General features: G+C 45.2%; 2 protein-coding genes across 3 annotated transcripts; one reads left to right on the top strand and one right to left on the bottom strand.

Annotated features, from left to right (window-relative positions):
- The first annotated feature begins 1495 nt into the window (after nt 1–1495).
- usp8 (ubiquitin specific peptidase 8) lies at nt 1496–12295 on the top strand. Of its 2 annotated transcripts, none has more exons than XM_037483364.2 (19): nt 1496–1683; nt 2397–2547; nt 2724–2868; nt 2991–3076; nt 3172–3313; nt 4170–4212; nt 4383–4554; nt 4712–4874; nt 4977–5118; nt 5302–5588; nt 5683–6168; nt 7569–7643; nt 7769–8067; nt 8229–8447; nt 8538–8748; nt 9686–9922; nt 10178–10320; nt 10494–10626; nt 10886–12295. In XM_037483364.2, exons 2-19 carry the CDS (start codon nt 2444–2446, stop codon nt 11042–11044), a joined length of 3246 nt encoding a protein of 1081 aa, XP_037339261.1. In that variant the 5' UTR covers nt 1496–1683; nt 2397–2443; the 3' UTR covers nt 11045–12295. The 2 variants fall into 2 exon arrangements, with proteins under 2 accessions (XP_037339261.1, XP_037339252.1); XM_037483355.2 differs by having other exon boundaries at nt 1497–1699.
- A 145-nt stretch (nt 12296–12440) lies between these two features.
- Nucleotides 12441–14867, bottom strand: LOC119195655 (putative ubiquitin carboxyl-terminal hydrolase 50). Its single transcript, XM_037450778.2, has 6 exons — nt 14490–14867; nt 14217–14412; nt 13885–14112; nt 13664–13806; nt 13150–13285; nt 12441–12640 (listed from the first exon to the last, which is right to left on the bottom strand). Exons 1-6 carry the CDS (start codon nt 14786–14788, stop codon nt 12452–12454), a joined length of 1191 nt encoding a protein of 396 aa, XP_037306675.2. The 5' UTR covers nt 14789–14867; the 3' UTR covers nt 12441–12451.
- Nucleotides 14868–18057: the final 3190 nt, after the last annotated feature.

Raw genomic sequence — 18057 nt, 5'->3', positions numbered from 1 at the left:
GACCAACATGTTTGAATATGATGTATGAATAATAGCTGCTCCACAGACTTTTGATCCGACTGAAGGCACTGAGTCCGATCGCAGGCAATAAGAATAATCAATGAATATTGTGTGTGTGTGTGTGTGTGTGTGTGTGTGTGTGTGCGTGCGTGGGTGCGTGCGTGTGTGTGTGTGTGTGGTGCAATACACACAAATAAGTGATGTGTGATATAGAGCGGAATACACTGGGACCATTGTGCTCTTTATGTTCCTCCGTCTGGGAGTCTGACCGTGATGAAAGCAGTCGTAACCATAATTGTGAAATTGGTGTCAGGACATCAAAGTCAAAGTGCATCCTAATAGACCATATTATTTGTTTTTATTAAAATAGAAAAAAAAACATGGGCTTGACATTTCAAACCCAAAGTCAGATACAACTCATATAGGTTGGATTTGGCCACTTAGTTTGACATTAGGGGCAGAAACTACACACTGGCCAATAATGAGACTTTCTGTGAATTCAAGGGAAAAAACTAAGCATGGGTTTGAAAATATTTCTTTACAGTGACTGCAATTCTGCTGTGTTATGACACACCTCAAGTTTTAAACTTTTAATTATGACTGTGGGTATAAATCTGAGAGTGGATATTTACGGGGCAAACACTTGCTAGTCCCTCATTACTGAGTGCCTCTGAGCAGGGCCTTTGGGCTGTGGCCAGCAGGTCAGACAGGTTGTAATTGAAAAAGAACCCATTGCATTCTGCTTTAAAAAACAAATTCAGGCAAACAAATACCAAAACTCTGTTGGTGGATATGCAATGGACCAGAAAACACTTAGGACGTTGATTTATTTCAATGCCACTTCAGCGTAATCATAATGTGTTGGACAAGGTAACAAGTTGCATAATGTTGGTGTCATTAAGTTTGTATACCACCATTTTCCACGCACAGCACCATAACTGTCTTTTTAAGAACATTCATACCCGCTTGTATTCTTGCTTTGAAAAAGAAGTGCCATAAATGATACGTCATACTATAGTACTTCACTGTGTGAGGACCACAAAAGAACTCAGGTCTGCCCTGTGTTGGTTAATAACTTTTTTTTGGTCTACTCTGCAAATACCAAAGTTCATGTTTAGGCAGAGCGACTGGAGTTGCTCAATAGCACTTTAGAATATATTTCTAAAGGAAGTGTGTGTGTAGAAGAAATTATGACAGGTTGCAACCGGTTCAGAAGAAGACAGAAAATGTAGAAATGCAGCAAAAGAATACAAACGTTTATATATTAGGCTACTGTGGGTAGAGCTTCAGATCAAAGCAAGATATCACACAATTAACATAAGGAGATAGCACACTGATCACAACACACACATCAGACCGGTTTTGAGAACAATGTAAGGAATCTGAAAAATTCACGTGACGACATTGACACACAGGGCATGTTCACTGACAAAAACCACCGCCATTATACATGAATAAAAGGGATCCTGGAGATTCTGATAGTTGGAAGTAGTGAGCTGGTGATTAAGAACGAGAGAAAGTGGTCAGTGAAGCAGAAGGATTGTCTCCAGGAGGCGGCAGCACGGCAACACGAAGGATACCAGCTGCCGTAAAACGACAGAGAAGAAGAAGAAAAAGAAGAAGCATCAGAAGAAGAAGAGGAGGCGGAACAAGAAATCAGCTGTCCAAGAAGTTAGCCAAAGTGTAAGCAAAGGAAGAGGTACTTTTTCAAATTACATAACAGTCAGCCACAACGTCTGTATTGGCATTATTACCAGTGTGTATCTTTACTGCTCAATGTGGTTGTAGCTGTGACTACTTGTGTTACTAACGTTAGCTTCTTTTATAGCCGACAACTTTAGCTGAGCTAACTGCGCGAGCGGTAAGCGTAGCTCGCTATCTGACGTAACCGCTAGCTTACGTTAGCTAACGTTAGCTCGGACGGCAACTAATCTTGATAAAATAAAGACCTCCTTTAATCAGCGAGCTAACTTGTGTGTATATAAAAGCAATAGTTGGCGTAGGATCTACGATAAACAACAGCAATCTTGTGTTCCGTCGCCTGTCCAGTGTTGTTGTTGTTGTTGTTGTTGTGGTCGCCGTCACTGTTGACATATCATGTGCCGCCACAACAAGTCAGCTAATGCGATAGCAGTAAGAGCTATAGGATGGGGGAGTTGATGTAAAGTATCAGCAACAAAATCTTTTCGTGGCCATTTTTAAATGCTTCATGACAGATAAACGGCAACAACAAGTGAGCACTCAGTGTGTTTAATCCAACTGCAATCCAGCAGATATTATTGCAATCCAACCTTACTAAATTATCTTTATCAAAATAAACAGATTTGGACAAGACGAGCTCGTTGGATGTTTCGAAGACGGCGTGTGTTTTATTTGTGTCCCGTTTGCGCCTGCAGGTATGTTCGCGTCGTGTCTGCAGCACTGACCGAGCACCACCGCAGAGATGCCCGCCGTGTCCACCGGGGTCAAAGAGCTGTACCTGTCCACATCTCTGGGTGAACTCAATAGAAAGGCTGAGATTAAACCCGACAAGACCCACACCAGAAGGTGACGTTACGTGTGTTATGTAATAGGTCATACAGTAAAAATGCACTCATTACACAGAGAGACTGTCTTTAGGCGAAGGAGGAATGATGCTGTCAACATACCAAAAAAGGCCCTGTGTCAAATGAAGGGTTTTACAATAATAGCAATGAAGTTGTTTGTTTTTATTGCTGTTGCAGCTATGTTCAGAGTTCCTGCAAAATCTTCAAGGCGGCAGAGGAGTGTCGTCTGGACAGAGATGAGGAGAAGGCTTATGTGCTGTACATGAAGTATTTAACAGTTTATGAAATTATCAAGGAAAGACCAGACTTCAAACAACAAATGGTATACCTAATAGTTCTAAAATTGTGTATTTCTTCTGTATTCTTTCTGTAGCGTCTTGCTGTGGCATTGTATTAAGAATTGGTTATTTCTGTATAATTCATCTGTATTCCTTTCTATCAAAGGAGTATTACATGACCATACTTGGACCAAACAGCTTTAAGAAAGCCATTGAAGAAGCCGAGAAGCTCTCTAAAAGCCTTAAACTCAGGTTAGAGACTCGTCTTCCATCGTGCCAATGTAATGAATGCATTAGCAGTAAGGTGGACATTTTTTCTAAATTACTGTTTGTTTACATTTGAACAGGTATGAGGAAGTTGAGGTTAGAAAAAAACTTGAGGAAATGGAGAGACAAGAGGAGAAGAAAAGGAGGGAGGAAATGACAGAGAAAGATGGTGGCCGAAGCTCTCCCAAAGTGTCATCAGTAAGCAAGAAGGACAGCAAGAAGGTACAGATGTGCTCTTATGGTTTCTGCCTTTTCAAACAAACTCACACTTATACACTCCCTGAATTTACACAGTTCTTGAACGTAAGTTCACTTCATAACAGCAACACTCTGTTAGTTTCATCAAGACATATATACACGTGTAATTGTAAGTAACCAGTTACGGTTCTGAAGGCCCCTCGAGGGAGATCACACTCCTTTGTTCTCGTCCCGGCCGGAAACGATCAATCAAGAGTCAACTGGCTCAAGTTTTAAAAATCAAAAAGTATTTAATAACTAAACAGGTGATAAGGACTACAATTAAAAAGTGAAATAGAATGTGAATAGTGATTTATTTCGCGAAATAGAGAATTCTCTGACCGAGTCAAAGGTGACTTATCAAAGCGGCTGCACGACAGTTCTTCTCCCAGTTTGGTCCTTTGAAATCTCCCGGGGTGTGTCTTTTGGGTTTTTAGGGTGTATTTGAATGTCATTGCCTTCTCCTTCAAAGTGTCTCTTCCTGGTTCATCCTCTTCACATCAAAGTGTGAATCTGCTGCAGTAACCTGAAACCTCTCTGTCTTATCTCTCCCTCACATTACATTGTGACAGGATGTTAATGTGTACAGTATTTATATGACTATAAATTGTTATTGATTATAATGCATTCACTTCATCTAACAAATGTCATATCTACTCTCTACCATCACACTAACTACAATTCTACACTAAACATTACTACATGTAATACACTTCCCACCGCTAGGTGTGCACTTCTACTTAAATCCCTAACAAACCATATGTTTTATAATGGACTTTTTATATTTGAAACAAGTCAACATTAACATTTTAACAAGATAATTGTTGTGTGTGTATTTCAGGTGAAAGGGCAACAAAATGAACTCAAGAATGCACCTTCAAAAGGTAAGCAGAATAACACAAGAAGTGTGATCAAAATATTAAGTCGGTTTTCGAGGGTAAAATCATTCAAGGAACTAAAACATTCACTGACATTATGTTTAGTCATGAACCCATATAGTTTTGTGCGATTTTCTTTTGGTTTTGTGTGTTGATTGAATGACTTTATCTTGTAGCTGAAGTGCTGGCTGGCGGGATTTCGGCTGAGCGGCTTTTCCACATGATGAAGGACCAGACAATAACAATAATTGTCATGGACGCCCGCAGCCACAATGACTTTGAGGAGTCTCACATTCAGGTCCCAGGCCAGACCTGTTTCAGTGTGCCTGAGGAGGCCATAAGCCCAGGGTGAGAAATGAAATGTGTAATGTGGTTTTGGAGGGATAATATGATCCATTATCTTATTCCATTAACTCTTATTTTACTTTAACTGTTGAACAATGAGGTAACTAAAATCAAATTTCTTATAACTGACCTCCTGAACTGGTATGTCATGCATTTTTAGAATAATTGTGAATCAGATTGAGGCGAAGCTGCCTGAAGCGTCAAAAGAGCATTGGAAAAGACGGGCATTCATCGATTATATAGTCCTTCTGGACTGGTTCAGTTCTGTCACCGACCTTACACTTGGCACCACCTTGCAGAGCCTCAAGGATGCCCTCTACAAGGTAACGGAAGTGTGTGTATGTTGTTGTGGCAATTTCTTTGTACATGCTTATGTGGGACTCTGGAAGAACCATCCTGAAAAGCATAATATTGTTTTTGCCCAGTGGGACAACATCACAATCCTGCGTAGTGAGCCGCTGGTGCTGGAGGGAGGCTACGAGAACTGGCTGTTGTTTTACCCAATGTACACAACCAATGCTAAAGTCCGCCCCCCCAGACAGAATATAATCAGCTCCATCCCTCATTGTGAGTACTACCAGCACAGCATGTTGTTTCATATACGCAGTGTATCTTTTTAGAAACGATAACAGCAAATTCATGAGGTTAGTAAGAAGAAATGGGAATAATAGATGAAGGCTGATTTCATTTTCACCACAAAGTCTGTTTCTGAGCCTTATGTTGTACACTATGCTTGTTGTTTCTTGACAGTGAACTTTAGCTACCCATCCCTTGAGGAACCAAAGCCTCCGGTCCCACCTGAACCAGAGCCTGAGGTGATACTCAAGCCACAAGAACCCACAGCTCCTGTGCTGGTGAACGGAGTTAAACCAGCAGAATCCCCCACATCGTACACTTCCAAGGTTACCGACAGGCTGCCAGGTGCTGTGGATTGCACCGTTCCTGGCGACATACATTCTGGGCAAGATCTCAGTGAGAAGGGCACCACAGCAGGCACGTTCACCCCATTACCTGCAACATCCAAGGCCTTTCCCCAGGTATTTTATTTACCCTGATAACTGTATCATTCAGGACTCCAGTGTGCTAAACATCACTTATGATTTGTTTCATCCTCCTATTGTCTTGTCCCAGTTTGACCGTACCAAGAAACCCTCTGTCCTTGTGTCAAACGATCCCAAGCCCAGCCAGAACGGGTTAGCAAAGGACTCCTTGCCAAATGGCCCGCTTGCCCCTGATCGCTCAGTGAAACCGTCGCTCCTCGCAAACGCTTCTCTCTCTAAAGAAGAACAAAGCCAGATACACTCTGAGGCGGTGGCAGTGATGGAGAAGGCGAAGCAAGAGCAGGAGAAACGCAACCAGGAGCGCCGTGTAGAGGATGAGCGACGGGAGAAGGAAAGGCTGGAAAGAGAGAAAAGTGAAAAGAGGAGGAAGGAAGATGAGGAGACAGGACCTCAGGAGAAAAAGAAACTGGAAAGGCAGAAGGCCGAAGAAGAGGAAGATAAAGAGAAGAGGTTGTGGGACGGGAAAGAGAGGAGGGGTAAGGAGCAGAACTCAGACACTCCCAAGAGTATGTCCCTGGACTGTCCTCCTCCCAACCATATTGTTAATGACATCAAGGTGAGTCCTCTTTACTTTAAAGGATTTAAAAAAATGTAATTGAAATGGTTGCCTTTTTGTGACAGTGTAGTGATGGACTGGCCATTGGGACTCTAAGTGTTTAGTTACTCAAAATGACATTACAGAGTTACAGTTACGTTTCTCTCTCATGCCCATTAGCTCGTGCTGTACTGCTCTTTCCAATCAGACGGTCCGCCGTTGTTTGTGTAACCAGCAGAGGTGTGGACTCGAGTCATGTGACTTGGACTCGAGTCAGACTCGAGTCATGAATTTGATGACTTGAGACTCGACTCGACAAAACGTACAAAGACTTGCAACTCGACTTGGACTTGAACACCGATGACTTGTGACTTGACTTGGACTCGAGCCTTTCGACTCGAGAAGACTTGCTACTTCCCATGAAAACTGGGGGAAAACATTTTCACACCACCGCGCCGCTCTGTTTAACTGCATCTGTTAAAAAAAATGTGCGCCACCTGTATGCAGAGAGCGCGCGCTGCCTGCACGACATCCAATCACTGCAGTCCATTTGACCGTATCAACGAGACAGCTCGTTCATGGTTACAAAAATCGGGATTTTTGAACCCGGATTCAGACTCCGATGGAAATCCTCGCCAACATTATGTCAACGTCAGTTTTAAAGTAGTGTAATGAGCTGAGTTAAAGTTATTAGTTAATCAGTTATGCAGATGTTGCATGTGTTCACGTTATGCTCCGTTACCAGCTGTAGTTACGCGAGACAACCCGAGTTTTGGGGGGCCGTGTATGCGGAAGTGTTCGTTCGGCGTGGTGACGGCCAACAGTGACCGAAGTTGAGTTGTTTTATATAAATAAATGCAGCGGAGTTGCAAGCCAGTCATCGCCTCCTTATTTACGCTGCAGCATTGGGGTGAGCGTTACAGTACTATAACACAGTCACAGTCGATCCACCATTACCCTTCCCTTCGTAGTCTAGGTCTGTGAGGCAGCGCACCATCACCCAGGGTTCCCCGTCCCCACTATAATAAAAAGACTCGAAATGACTCGAAACTAATATGGTACGACTTGTGACTCGACTTGAGACTTGTTGGCTTTGACTTGTGACTCGACTTGGGACTTGCTTCGTCTTTGACTCAACTTGACTCGGGACTCAAGGGCAATGACTTGAGACTTGCTTGTGACTTGCCTAACAGTGACTTGTTCCCACCTCTGGTAACCAGCGTCACTGTCTAGTGTCTACCTGAGCCTAGTTGATGACATCATAAACAATTTTATATTTGATAGATAAAAAACTACAAATGGGCAATGAGGACTACTGTACCAACAAGTTACTATTGGCTGTATTTTAAAACTCATTTTGTTTCAAAAGTTTCACAAAATCCCAGTGATGATGATGTTGTGTTTTGGTGTTCATCCCACAGAGGGAGCCTCTGACCCGAGCGAGGAGCGAGGAGATGGGCAGGAGCGTACCAGGCCTTCCAGTTGGTTGGATGAAGGTACCAGATGTTCAAATCGGTCATATGTAGAGCCATTTGGAGTAGTTTGAGATGAGTTAAATAAAATGTTGCCTTCTCCCTAAAATATTTTTTCTTTTCATGTTCACCCCTCCATTTTGGGCTAGTTTCTTGATACAGTGACAGGGACCTACCGATACTACCATTCCCCTACCAACCGCGTCCACCTGTACCCTCCTGAGGTCACTGTACCCCAGACCCCGCCCTCCACGCCACCGACAGTCAAACAGAAACCAACGCGACTGGCGGAGCCAGACACCAGCCAAGAACAAGAGCGGGAACAGTCTAAGCTGAAACGGTCCTACTCCTCCCCTGATATCAGCCAGGACTTGAGAGAAGAGGCCCAGATGAAGGCTGCCATGCCGACCACTGCTGCTGTCATACCCACCATCAACAGGGAGACTAAGTAAGGCACACAGATGTTTAACTTCATTTCCAGCAACTGGGACAATGTCCCGCATCTAGGATCTGTTATCATAATATAAGTTCAGTGTATCCTGTTGGACCTATTGTGCCATGTATTTCCTCAAGTCGGATATGTTCTCATTGTGCCCCATTGCCTTTCAGACCGCTTAATAAAGTCTACTCTAAAGTGGAGATTGTGCGGCCATCAGCTGCTAAAATTCGCAACCTGAATCCTTCATTTGGAGGTCTGGGTGCATCACTCACTGGCCTTCGTAACATGGGCAACACCTGCTACATGAACTCCATCCTGCAGTGTCTATGTAACACTCCGGGCATGGCTGAGTACTTCAACAACAATTACTACCTGGAGGACATCAACAGGTCAGGGTCAGGATATAAAATTACTCGCCATAAAGAATCCTGCAAAAGCAAGCAATTGACATCTGTACCTCTGCTCTATTCCTGTGCCAGACACAACATACTGGGCCATAAAGGGGAGGTGGCGGAGGAGTTTGGTGTGATCATGAAGGCCCTGTGGGCTGGCCTGTACAAGTGCATCAGTCCGCGGGACTTCAAAATCACCATAGGCAAGATCAATGACCAGTTTGCTGGTTGTGACCAGCAAGACTCCCAGGAGCTGCTGCTGTTCCTTATGGATGGGCTCCATGAGGACCTCAACAAGGTAGCATACACACACTTGTTTCATGCCGCATTCGCGTTGCAGAGTCGCATAGATTAAGTGAATAAGTAATCTATTTCTTTTAACCATGGCTTTGTATGGCATGTCCTTACAACCCCTGGATGTTGTTGCACATATGCCAGCTAACAATTAAATTGTAGTATTTTGTAATTTCCCTTCTTTCTGTTTTTTTTTCATCTGGTTTCATTTTAAGGGCAGATTAGAGAGTAAGTAAATAGCGGTGTGTCCTTGGTCCTCCTGCAGCGGTGTGAGTGGCGTATCTGCATCTATCTGGTCTGATGCTCTCAGAACCTCTGTGCATGTAGACGCTAGACATGCCCCATTGCCTGTTTCAATTTATTTCATTGGCCTCATGTACATTTGAAGGGCAAAAGGACTATGTGAATTGTTTTATATTGTTTTATTTTATACTCTCTTAAACAACAACAGTTGAAGACCTTTTTCTATGCTGTTTGAGATGGTTCTTAGGAAAACAGGCAGCTTTGAGATATTTTGACAATTGTCTCAACTGTTGAGTTCAAGTAACACGTTCACCACAATTTAATATCAAGATATTCCCCCTTTCAAATTTTGAGGATGAGGTGCCAATTAGGTTGTGTAGGCTGATGTGCACTTTTCATAAATAAAACCCACTGCATTTCATTGGATGTCATCAACTTGTGTTCAGACTGGTCTGCCATCAGGCTGACCCCGTCTTAGTCCACTGTTTCTCTCCAGATAAATGATTTAATAATAATTTGAGCGATTTGGGCTGAAATGCATGAAAAGAGGTTAGATAGGTGTTTTTATAATTGATATTCAGTCTGCGGTTCTTGTTGAGTTCTGTTTTCTTAATGCTAACTGCAATATGGTAATCATCACAAGTATCTGCCACGAGTCTTGTTCATGTGTACCAACATTCCTCCCTCTCTGGTGTCAGGCGGACAACAGGAAGCGCTACAAGGAGGAGGAAAACGACCACCTGGATGATCAGACAGCAGCCGACTTGGCCTGGAGCAAACACAAGCTGCTGAACGAGTCCATCATTGTAGCCCTGTTCCAGGGGCAGTTCAAGTCCACCGTGCAGTGTCTGACCTGCCACCGCAAGTCTCGGACATTTGAGACCTTCATGTACTTGTCACTGCCTCTGGCCTCCACCAGCAAGTGTTCCCTGCAGGTCGGTCACACATGACACGTGTGCATCAAAGCGTGTGTCAGAGTTTTTTTTACCAGTTTGTAATAAGGTATAAGCGTCCTTTTGTTGAGGCAGGTAGCCACTCAAAGTAAAACAAATTCCGTCGAGTATTCTCAGAACATTTTCACCTGTGTTTTTCTTGACAAACACAGGATTATAATATTCCTGAGTTTCTATGTATAAAACATAAAAAAGTACCTACGCTGCAGTTGACTGATTTGTTCTGTTTCCTGGCAGGATTGTCTGAGGCTGTTCTCCAAAGAAGAGAAGCTGACCGACAACAACAAGGTGTTCTGCAGACACTGCAAAGCCCACAGAGATTCCACCAAGAAACTGGAGATCTGGAAGGTCCCACCCATCGTCCTGGTGCACTTAAAACGGTCTGTACTCATGTTAGATGAAGAGAAATCTTGTCTCTGCCTACTGATGAGTAAACGACTTCTAGCTTTATTTACTTGCTACAGCAAAATAGACCCTTTCACTGTTTAGAAAATCAATTTAGCATGTTTCTTACTGTGTGCAAGCTGACACTCTTTTTCTTTCATTTCTGCAGGTTTTCCTATGAGGGCAGATGGAAGCAGAAGCTGCAGACCTACGTGGACTTCTCTCTAGAGACTCTGGACCTGGGCCAGTACGTCATTGGACCAAAGCAGACATTGAAGAAATACTCCCTATATGGAGTGTCTGTAAGTCAAAACTAAATTGGTTTTAATGTATATTTCTAAAGAAATTATAAAAATATTATATAATATGTATTTGTTTCATTTATATTGATGTATACAAAAAGTAAACCAAAATACATTGAGTGTGTGTGGCTGTGACACAATTTGTCAGAGCATTTCATCAAATAAAAAAATCACCAACCGTATCTTTAAGTTCAGAGAAAGAATGAAATCATTCTAATGATGTTCAGACGAGCTTAACACGCTTCTCTTTCCCTCCCAGAACCACTACGGCGGTCTAGATGGTGGCCACTACACTGCCTTCTGTAAGAATGCACTCAAACAGCGCTGGTACAAGTTTGATGACCACGAGGTGACCGAGATCTCCACCCCCACCGTCAAGTCCTCCGCAGCCTACATCCTGTTTTACTCGGCCCTGTGACGGAGCCGTCGGACACCAAGAGAGAGTAACACAGCAGAGCAGTGACGCTCAAGCCTCGAGGTTGATACTTTTTTTCCTGTAAAATCACAGCTCTGAGGACCCGGTGCAGATAAACCAGTCGTGTACAAGCACACAGGGGTGCGTCAGATCATGGAAATGTGTGGACACACAATGCTTCAGCTACTAGAGGACCTTATACCTGTCTAAAACATGCCGCCTGCTCATATTACTGATCATCTAGTGACTAAACAGATGCTCCTGTTACTGATTCTCGATGGTTTAGTTGTAAGGCTGACAGCCGGCTAAGATGCTCTTCGGCCTCGGTGCTGTTGCACTTGACGTGGACAGCTGATCAGCTGCCTTGTGCGGTGTCAACAGTTAGACGCCATTTTCATACTTACCAATGCTGATGTTGCACATTCAAAAATGTAAATACTGGAGGGTGAGGTGTTTCTGTTAAGTGACCAAATTAGGTTGTTTCTTTTTCTTTATAGTAGCATACATCATAGTATCAACATATTCCCAATGACAAACTGTTTTAGGGGTTTAACTCTATAGCCTTTTGATGTTTAACTTGATCTGAAAGGGGTTCGAGGAGACTTCTGCATTTAGAGAGGAGGGACTTGAGATTGTTGCTTGTTCGTATTAGCCACATTGTTGCACTTACACATTATGCAATCAATTTATGTTGTCTTTGTGAAACACCGTTTGGCAGCAGACATTAATACTCAGAACGCTTTAAAACACTGATGCCGAGTCGTTTTTTTGCTTTGTCCGAGCAGTGAGAAAAAGCTGCTTTTATAAACTGTTGTAGAATGTGTTCTGTTAAACATACGTAACTTTTTACATTATATTCAAACCCCAACAATATTTAGAGGACAAATTACTGGGATAACTTGGCGCCCTTCTCGGCTTACTGGTTATGAACGTTTCTGTGAGGCTGTCATTTAGATTCATCTGATTTTTGTTCAGTACTCGCCTGGGAGAATATGAAGATTTGACCTCACACAAGGGCATTTGCTGTCTGACAAAGTGCACCGATGTATCTTGTGAATGGACCAGAGATCTGAGGTGATGGGTTTGACTTCCAGAGAAGTAGAAGTTTTATCACCAAGCATGAGATCATGTTCTGTTTTCTTTTTACTTATGCGTGTTGATTTTATTTCTTTATGCTCTAAAACAATTTCAGATATAACAATTATATTAACCTCAAACAACTCGTGAATATTTATTAAAACTGCTTCAAATAACTGTTTGTGCCTGAGTGACTTTCTTTGGATAAATGAGCCTTCTGTTAATGTCACTTTTGTTCCTGAGGCTATAAATATCGTGTATGAACATTGCAACAATAACAGAAAAGGCTTGGATAAAAAAATATCAAAGTGAGTCCCGTGATGGTTGGGGAGCTCAGAGCCCCTGGATCTTTGGCTTTTGGAATGGCTTGCGGCTGTAGAGCAGCACGTAGGCGTTTGGAGATTGAACGAGGCTGTCCCGTACTTCTCTGACCGCTGAGTCGTCAAAACAGTGCCAGGATCTAGTACAGGCGTTGTGACACAGAGCTGTGTAGTGACCCATGTTCAGATGACCTGTGTGGTTCTAGAAAAGGAAAAAAAAAACAATAGTTTCAGGTCTTAAAGAGAAATTGTGGAGACAGTCAAAAAGTCCATTAATGATCATTTCACACTAATATTATGCTCTGGTTTCATTACTCTCTGTTTAGCAGGTGCTTCACGCAGCTGGAATTTTTGTTTCATCAAATAAATCCAAACAACACCGTCCTCCCAAAATGTTGTTTTGAAACCCGGGAAGCCGCAAATATGGCAGCTGCTTCAAATCATTGGCATCCTGTGACATACCATCTTAAAATGTAAATAGATAAAACTAAGGGGGAATGATGTATTACATTAACTCAAACAATCCCCAAACCAATAGCATCCTTTTCTAAAGGAATGTAACCAGAAACCAAACAGCACAAGTCTTTTCTGTCAAAGTTATATTGTGTGAATTTGAGCTTCGGGACTCAGTTGTTATTGTATAATGATGTAATCTAAATTCTCATATGAATCCTGTGCGGTTGCTGCTCCAGCATATGTATGTTTACTAACCACAACAGCGTATAGGCGGTATGAAGAATACAAGGTGCTCTGTGCGCCGCTGGGGAGAAACGGCGAGAGGTTGAGTCTGGAGGCGAAGAACACATTAGTTCTCAGTTTCACCTGGTTCCTCCCCTTACAACTAAACCTGCAGGAGAGAGGAACATCACATTGATTTAAGAAGATCATATTGTTCCACAGCTAACAATACCCTCCACCTGAACTCACCAGTACCTCCAGGGTATTAAAGTATAAACACAGGCTTCTTTGGTTATTCACTGAATGATAATTGCATGAGAAAGTGCCAAAGCTCAAGAATAAATTTAGAAACTGAACTTGGACTAAAAGTCCTTAAACGGCAACGAGGCAAAGAACATCTGCTTATGAAGACCTTTCAGACCTTTACGGTGAGGTCATTTTTATCAGGGATTATTCAAAGTTTGAATTTTCATGCGTTTTGCTGCCAAAGACCGATGAATGTCATTAACCGGCGCCCCTCCCTGTCACGTGTTTCCTTTCGACCCACCGTTTCAGGTGCAGCATGAGGATTTCGGGGGGTTTGTCCAGAGAGGTGTGCACCGCCGTTTCCCTCTTCAGGCCGCACACCGAGCACAGCACCTGCTCCCCGGCAGTCAGGACGCTCTGCCCGAAGAACAGCGCCAGGCAGTCCTGCCCAACGGAGCATGGTGAGTTACCGCAGGCCCCAAAACAACGCGCCGCGCGTGCACTGCGTGCGTTCTCGGCTACCTGGATGGAGCACCTGGGGATGTCCTTGGGGATCGGCAGGGAGAGTGCGGTGAAGCTCTGCGTGCTGCGTGTCTCGTGGTCGCAGTGCGTGCACAGGGTCGTGTAGCCCAGCTGGCCCTCGAACAGACGTGAGACGACGGTGGCGGACTCCGTCGCCGCGGCACCACAGTTTGCGCCCCGGCCTCGCCTCGTCCGCCGCACCGAGGAGAGCACCTGACGCCTTGCGACCTTGTGGACACACACACACACACACACACACACACACACACACGGGTCCATTCACTGCGTGCCAGTGGGAGGCAGACGCCGTCGCGCCATCGCGCATGCCGCACCTTTTTCAATTCGTCGTTGAGTGCGTTGAGCAGAAAGAGCATCAGCTCCTGTGCGTCCTGCTGAGAGTAGTTGTCGAACTGGGGGAGTACGGAGCACATGACCGACCGAGCCTCCACGGGGGCACAGCTGGAGCCGCTGCCCAGCCACATCTCCTCCAGCAGGCGGACAAACATCTGGGCCACTTGGCACTCGGACCTGCGCTGACAGAGGTTACGCAGCTGGGAAAACGTCGCAGTTAAACGAGTCAGGAAAGGGCAGGGGACGGGGCTTACCTTCCCAGCTCTTTGCGAGTGTCCCGATTGAGGAGGTGCTCCACGAGGGGCACCGTGGAACACAAGCACTGCAACACGGCGTTCAAGTAGCACGAGTTGCCCGAGTTGTCCAAACCGCACACGCCTGCTCTGTTCCACCCGGTGAGCAGCGCCGGCTGCTGCTTTTCCGTCTCCACAGCGGGACTGATGGTGCTGCTTCTGCAGGACCACGGCACAGCAATGGAACTCGTGCTCTTAATGTTGCACATTGTATCCCAATTAAATGGAGTAGCAATAGCTGTAAATTGAGTAATTTGCATTTTGGACTAAAGACATTTCAATGGGACACCTTCACATTTCTTTGGGAAGTTTAGTCACTGTTTAGTGTATTGAAAGAAAAACAACAGCATATTAATTATAAATGTAAAAGTCAGTCACAGACCTCATATTACAATGATGACAATCATTACATCTTGCACAGAACTGTGACTTAAAAGACCCAAATTGTGCTTTGTGCTGGGAAAATGGAATCGCACATTCCATTTATTCTGTCCGTCAATGCCACATTGAGTCATTCTGAAATGGTTTCAGCTGAACTCAATTCAGAATGACACATCCACAGCTGGCTTTGATACAAATATATTTATAGACATCAAACTCTCTCTAAAATAAAAGTTAGCACTATCTTGCTTTTTTTCTTTTATCACATATACTGTGCAGGCCATCAAGGGCTAGAAACCCTAACAGAATAGTGAGAGCTGACCTTTGCTTGGAGTAATTTGTGAAACCCGTCTCGTGGCACGAGCCGCTGTTCAGCTGCGACAGAACGGGCACCGTGACGCTGCTGTCCTCGGCCAGCCGGCAGGCCAGCGTTCTGGTGAACTCGCTCAGCGGCACCTGGCTGCCCGAGCCCTCCCTCTGCAGAGAGTGCAGCGTAAAGGTGTTGATGCAGATGACGTGCAGCGTCACCCACAGGCCCGGCAGAAACACGTCTGCCGCTGAGCCCTTCGGGTCTGAAGGAGGAAACAGAGCGGGTCCAGTCCAGCCGCGCAGGTGGGCCTCTCCTGGAGGCGCCGAGCCCTCGGGTGTACCCTGGAGCTGACGGGCCACGCGCGGTGGCGATGGAGGCGATCTTTCAGCGGTTGGGGCGAAGTGAATCTCCGCCCCTGAGGCAGAGAAAAGGCCAGTGAGGCCAGTGAGCCCCGAAGCGGAGCTGTCCAGCTGCACCCGGTGTCTGTGGCCGCAGAACGGCCTCAGCAGGTGTCTCACCACCTGCTCCACCACGGTGGTCCTCGTCTGCGCCTGGAGCCGCCGCGGGCAATACAGATACATGTTACAGATGAACCCGGAGCTGGTGTCACAGAGGAGGGCAAGGTGGAGGGAGCAAGGCTCCTGCTGGTAGGAAAGTCTATACTTCTTCACAGCCAGGTTGTGCCCAGGCGTGTACAGGGCCTGGTAGCGCCGGGTCAGGTGGCTGCAGAACGCAGAGAGGGCGTCCAGCTTGTCTCCGTCCTCCAGTCTGGTGAGAGACAGGAGGTCGTTCTGGAAGCTGTTTCTCTTCAGGACGCCCTGCCACCCGTCCAGTTTCAGGGTCAGCTCGGGGCCAAAGGCCCGGCTCTCCCCCACGTACAGGCCGCCCTGCAGCACTATGGAGAACCACGTCAACGCCTCGGCGTACTCCCCCTCAGAGATCTCCGCACTCTGCTCCCTGCCGTGGTGGTGTGGCGGGCGGCTCGCCCCCGGCTTCACGCCGGCGGCTCTCCTGACCAGCTGCCGGACGGCTCCTCGGTCCAGAGCTTCCAGCAGCAGCTCTCTGGCCGTGTGGTACACCTGGTACGTGGGCCCGGTCCGGCTGCTCGTGAGCGGCTTCACTTTTTTGGACCTGAATAGGTTCGGTAGACAGAAGCTGCCCTTCGGGGAGTCTCCGTGCAGCGCGTCTACCAGGTGGCACTCCTCCGACGTCCAGGCGCACTCCCTCACCGACAGAGCCTTGACCTTCATCTTACCCTCGCTGCTTGCTCTAAGAAGAAGCCATCCGACGACCTCGCCTCACAATAAAGACCACAAAAAAAAGGTTGTGGTCGTGTTACTAGCCTGATGAGATTTGATGATAGAACGAGAAGGTGTCCAGGGCGCAAAAAGCAGTGTTGCTCTAATCTCACTGGCTGTGTGATAAACTGTGCGAGCTATACGTGTTCTGTATGTGCCTCTGCTCTCAGGTGAAAAAGCACTCTGGTGAGAATCTGCTGTTGAGTTAAACCTCCAGAGATCCACTGTAGCCAGACAACAGTGTCTTGGCCACCTATAAACACAACACTTGAAGCACAGTGGGTCTTTTATGATATGTTGTTGTACGTGTCTGATTTCAGGTGTATTGACAAAGAGAATCAAAAAGTTAAGTGAAAGTCTGTTTTTTTATCATCGTCATCATGTAACTAATCATTTTAAGTCAGGCCAAACTTTCATACAGTCCTTTAGATAGGACTTGGTAGAATATTTTTGTTTTAGCATAGGAAATTCAACTCATGTAGAGCAGCTTGTCCTACGGATCCCCCCCTACACCACGCGGCAGGTGCCACAATCGGCCAATAGGACACGAGCGCCTCAAGTACTGGCAACCCAAAGGTCATCAGGGGCGGTTTCTAGCTCTCACATTCATTTGTAGTTCGTAGGTGTACTGAATTGACCGTTTCTTTGCTGGAATGTTTTGCTGTTCGTGTGACCTTCCGCCCCTTTTAATCTAAATTGAAATGGGACTATCACCAACATTATTGTGCACATGAGGGATAACTGCGGTTAGGTTACTGGATTCTGTACTAGATCAATTTAAATGAGAGAAGGGATTGTTTGCAGACTTAATTTGTGTCGCATGAAATTAATAACATGTAATGACTTTCTTTTTGACAGTCAAGAATCAAATCGTTTGATGAGTGAGTGCATAATGTTCCATTAATATTTAAGCAAATTGTACTTTAAACAGTAAAATAGGGCCGTACCCGTAATTTGTAAGCTTTCAACTGCAGTAAAATAGACGTACACAACTTAGTGTTTTATTCCTCTGGTTAGTGTTTAGTTCTCCCCAGGGTCTTTCTCTCTCCATGCAATCGCTCGCTGACTCGACCACCAGTCTCTCCTGTGACAGTCTTCATTGGACGCCACCTTCCTGTCAGCCACTCAATCATGTGTTTGTTTACACATTGCTTCATTTCACTCGCCACGTCTTGACGTTTTCGATTATTAGCCATGTAGAATAATCTTTTTTTGGGTGCTGGTAATTAATCTTCCTCCCCCTCCCCTCCCTCTCGATTGTTGAGCCTTGTTCTACACTCAGCTGCACACCTTCTGAACCTGGGCCCTGCCAGTACAACGTGCATGGAGAGGAGTGGTTTGATGCAACCTGCCAGTTTACCACCAGATGTCGCCACATCACTAAAACAGTGCTCCTTTTAACACTCACATTGACATGAGTGTAACATTTTTAGAAGCTATTATATGCTTCTATGCTGATGGCAGACACCATCACAGGAAATGTAAATGTAATCATTTAAATGTGAACCTGCTCACCAATTTTTACCTGGAAGAGAATTAA

Source organism: Pungitius pungitius, chromosome 4 (genome assembly GCF_949316345.1).
Source record: "Pungitius pungitius chromosome 4, fPunPun2.1, whole genome shotgun sequence".
Taxonomy (NCBI): domain Eukaryota; kingdom Metazoa; phylum Chordata; class Actinopteri; order Perciformes; family Gasterosteidae; genus Pungitius; species Pungitius pungitius.
This window is presented reverse-complemented; position numbering and strand designations above follow the sequence as displayed.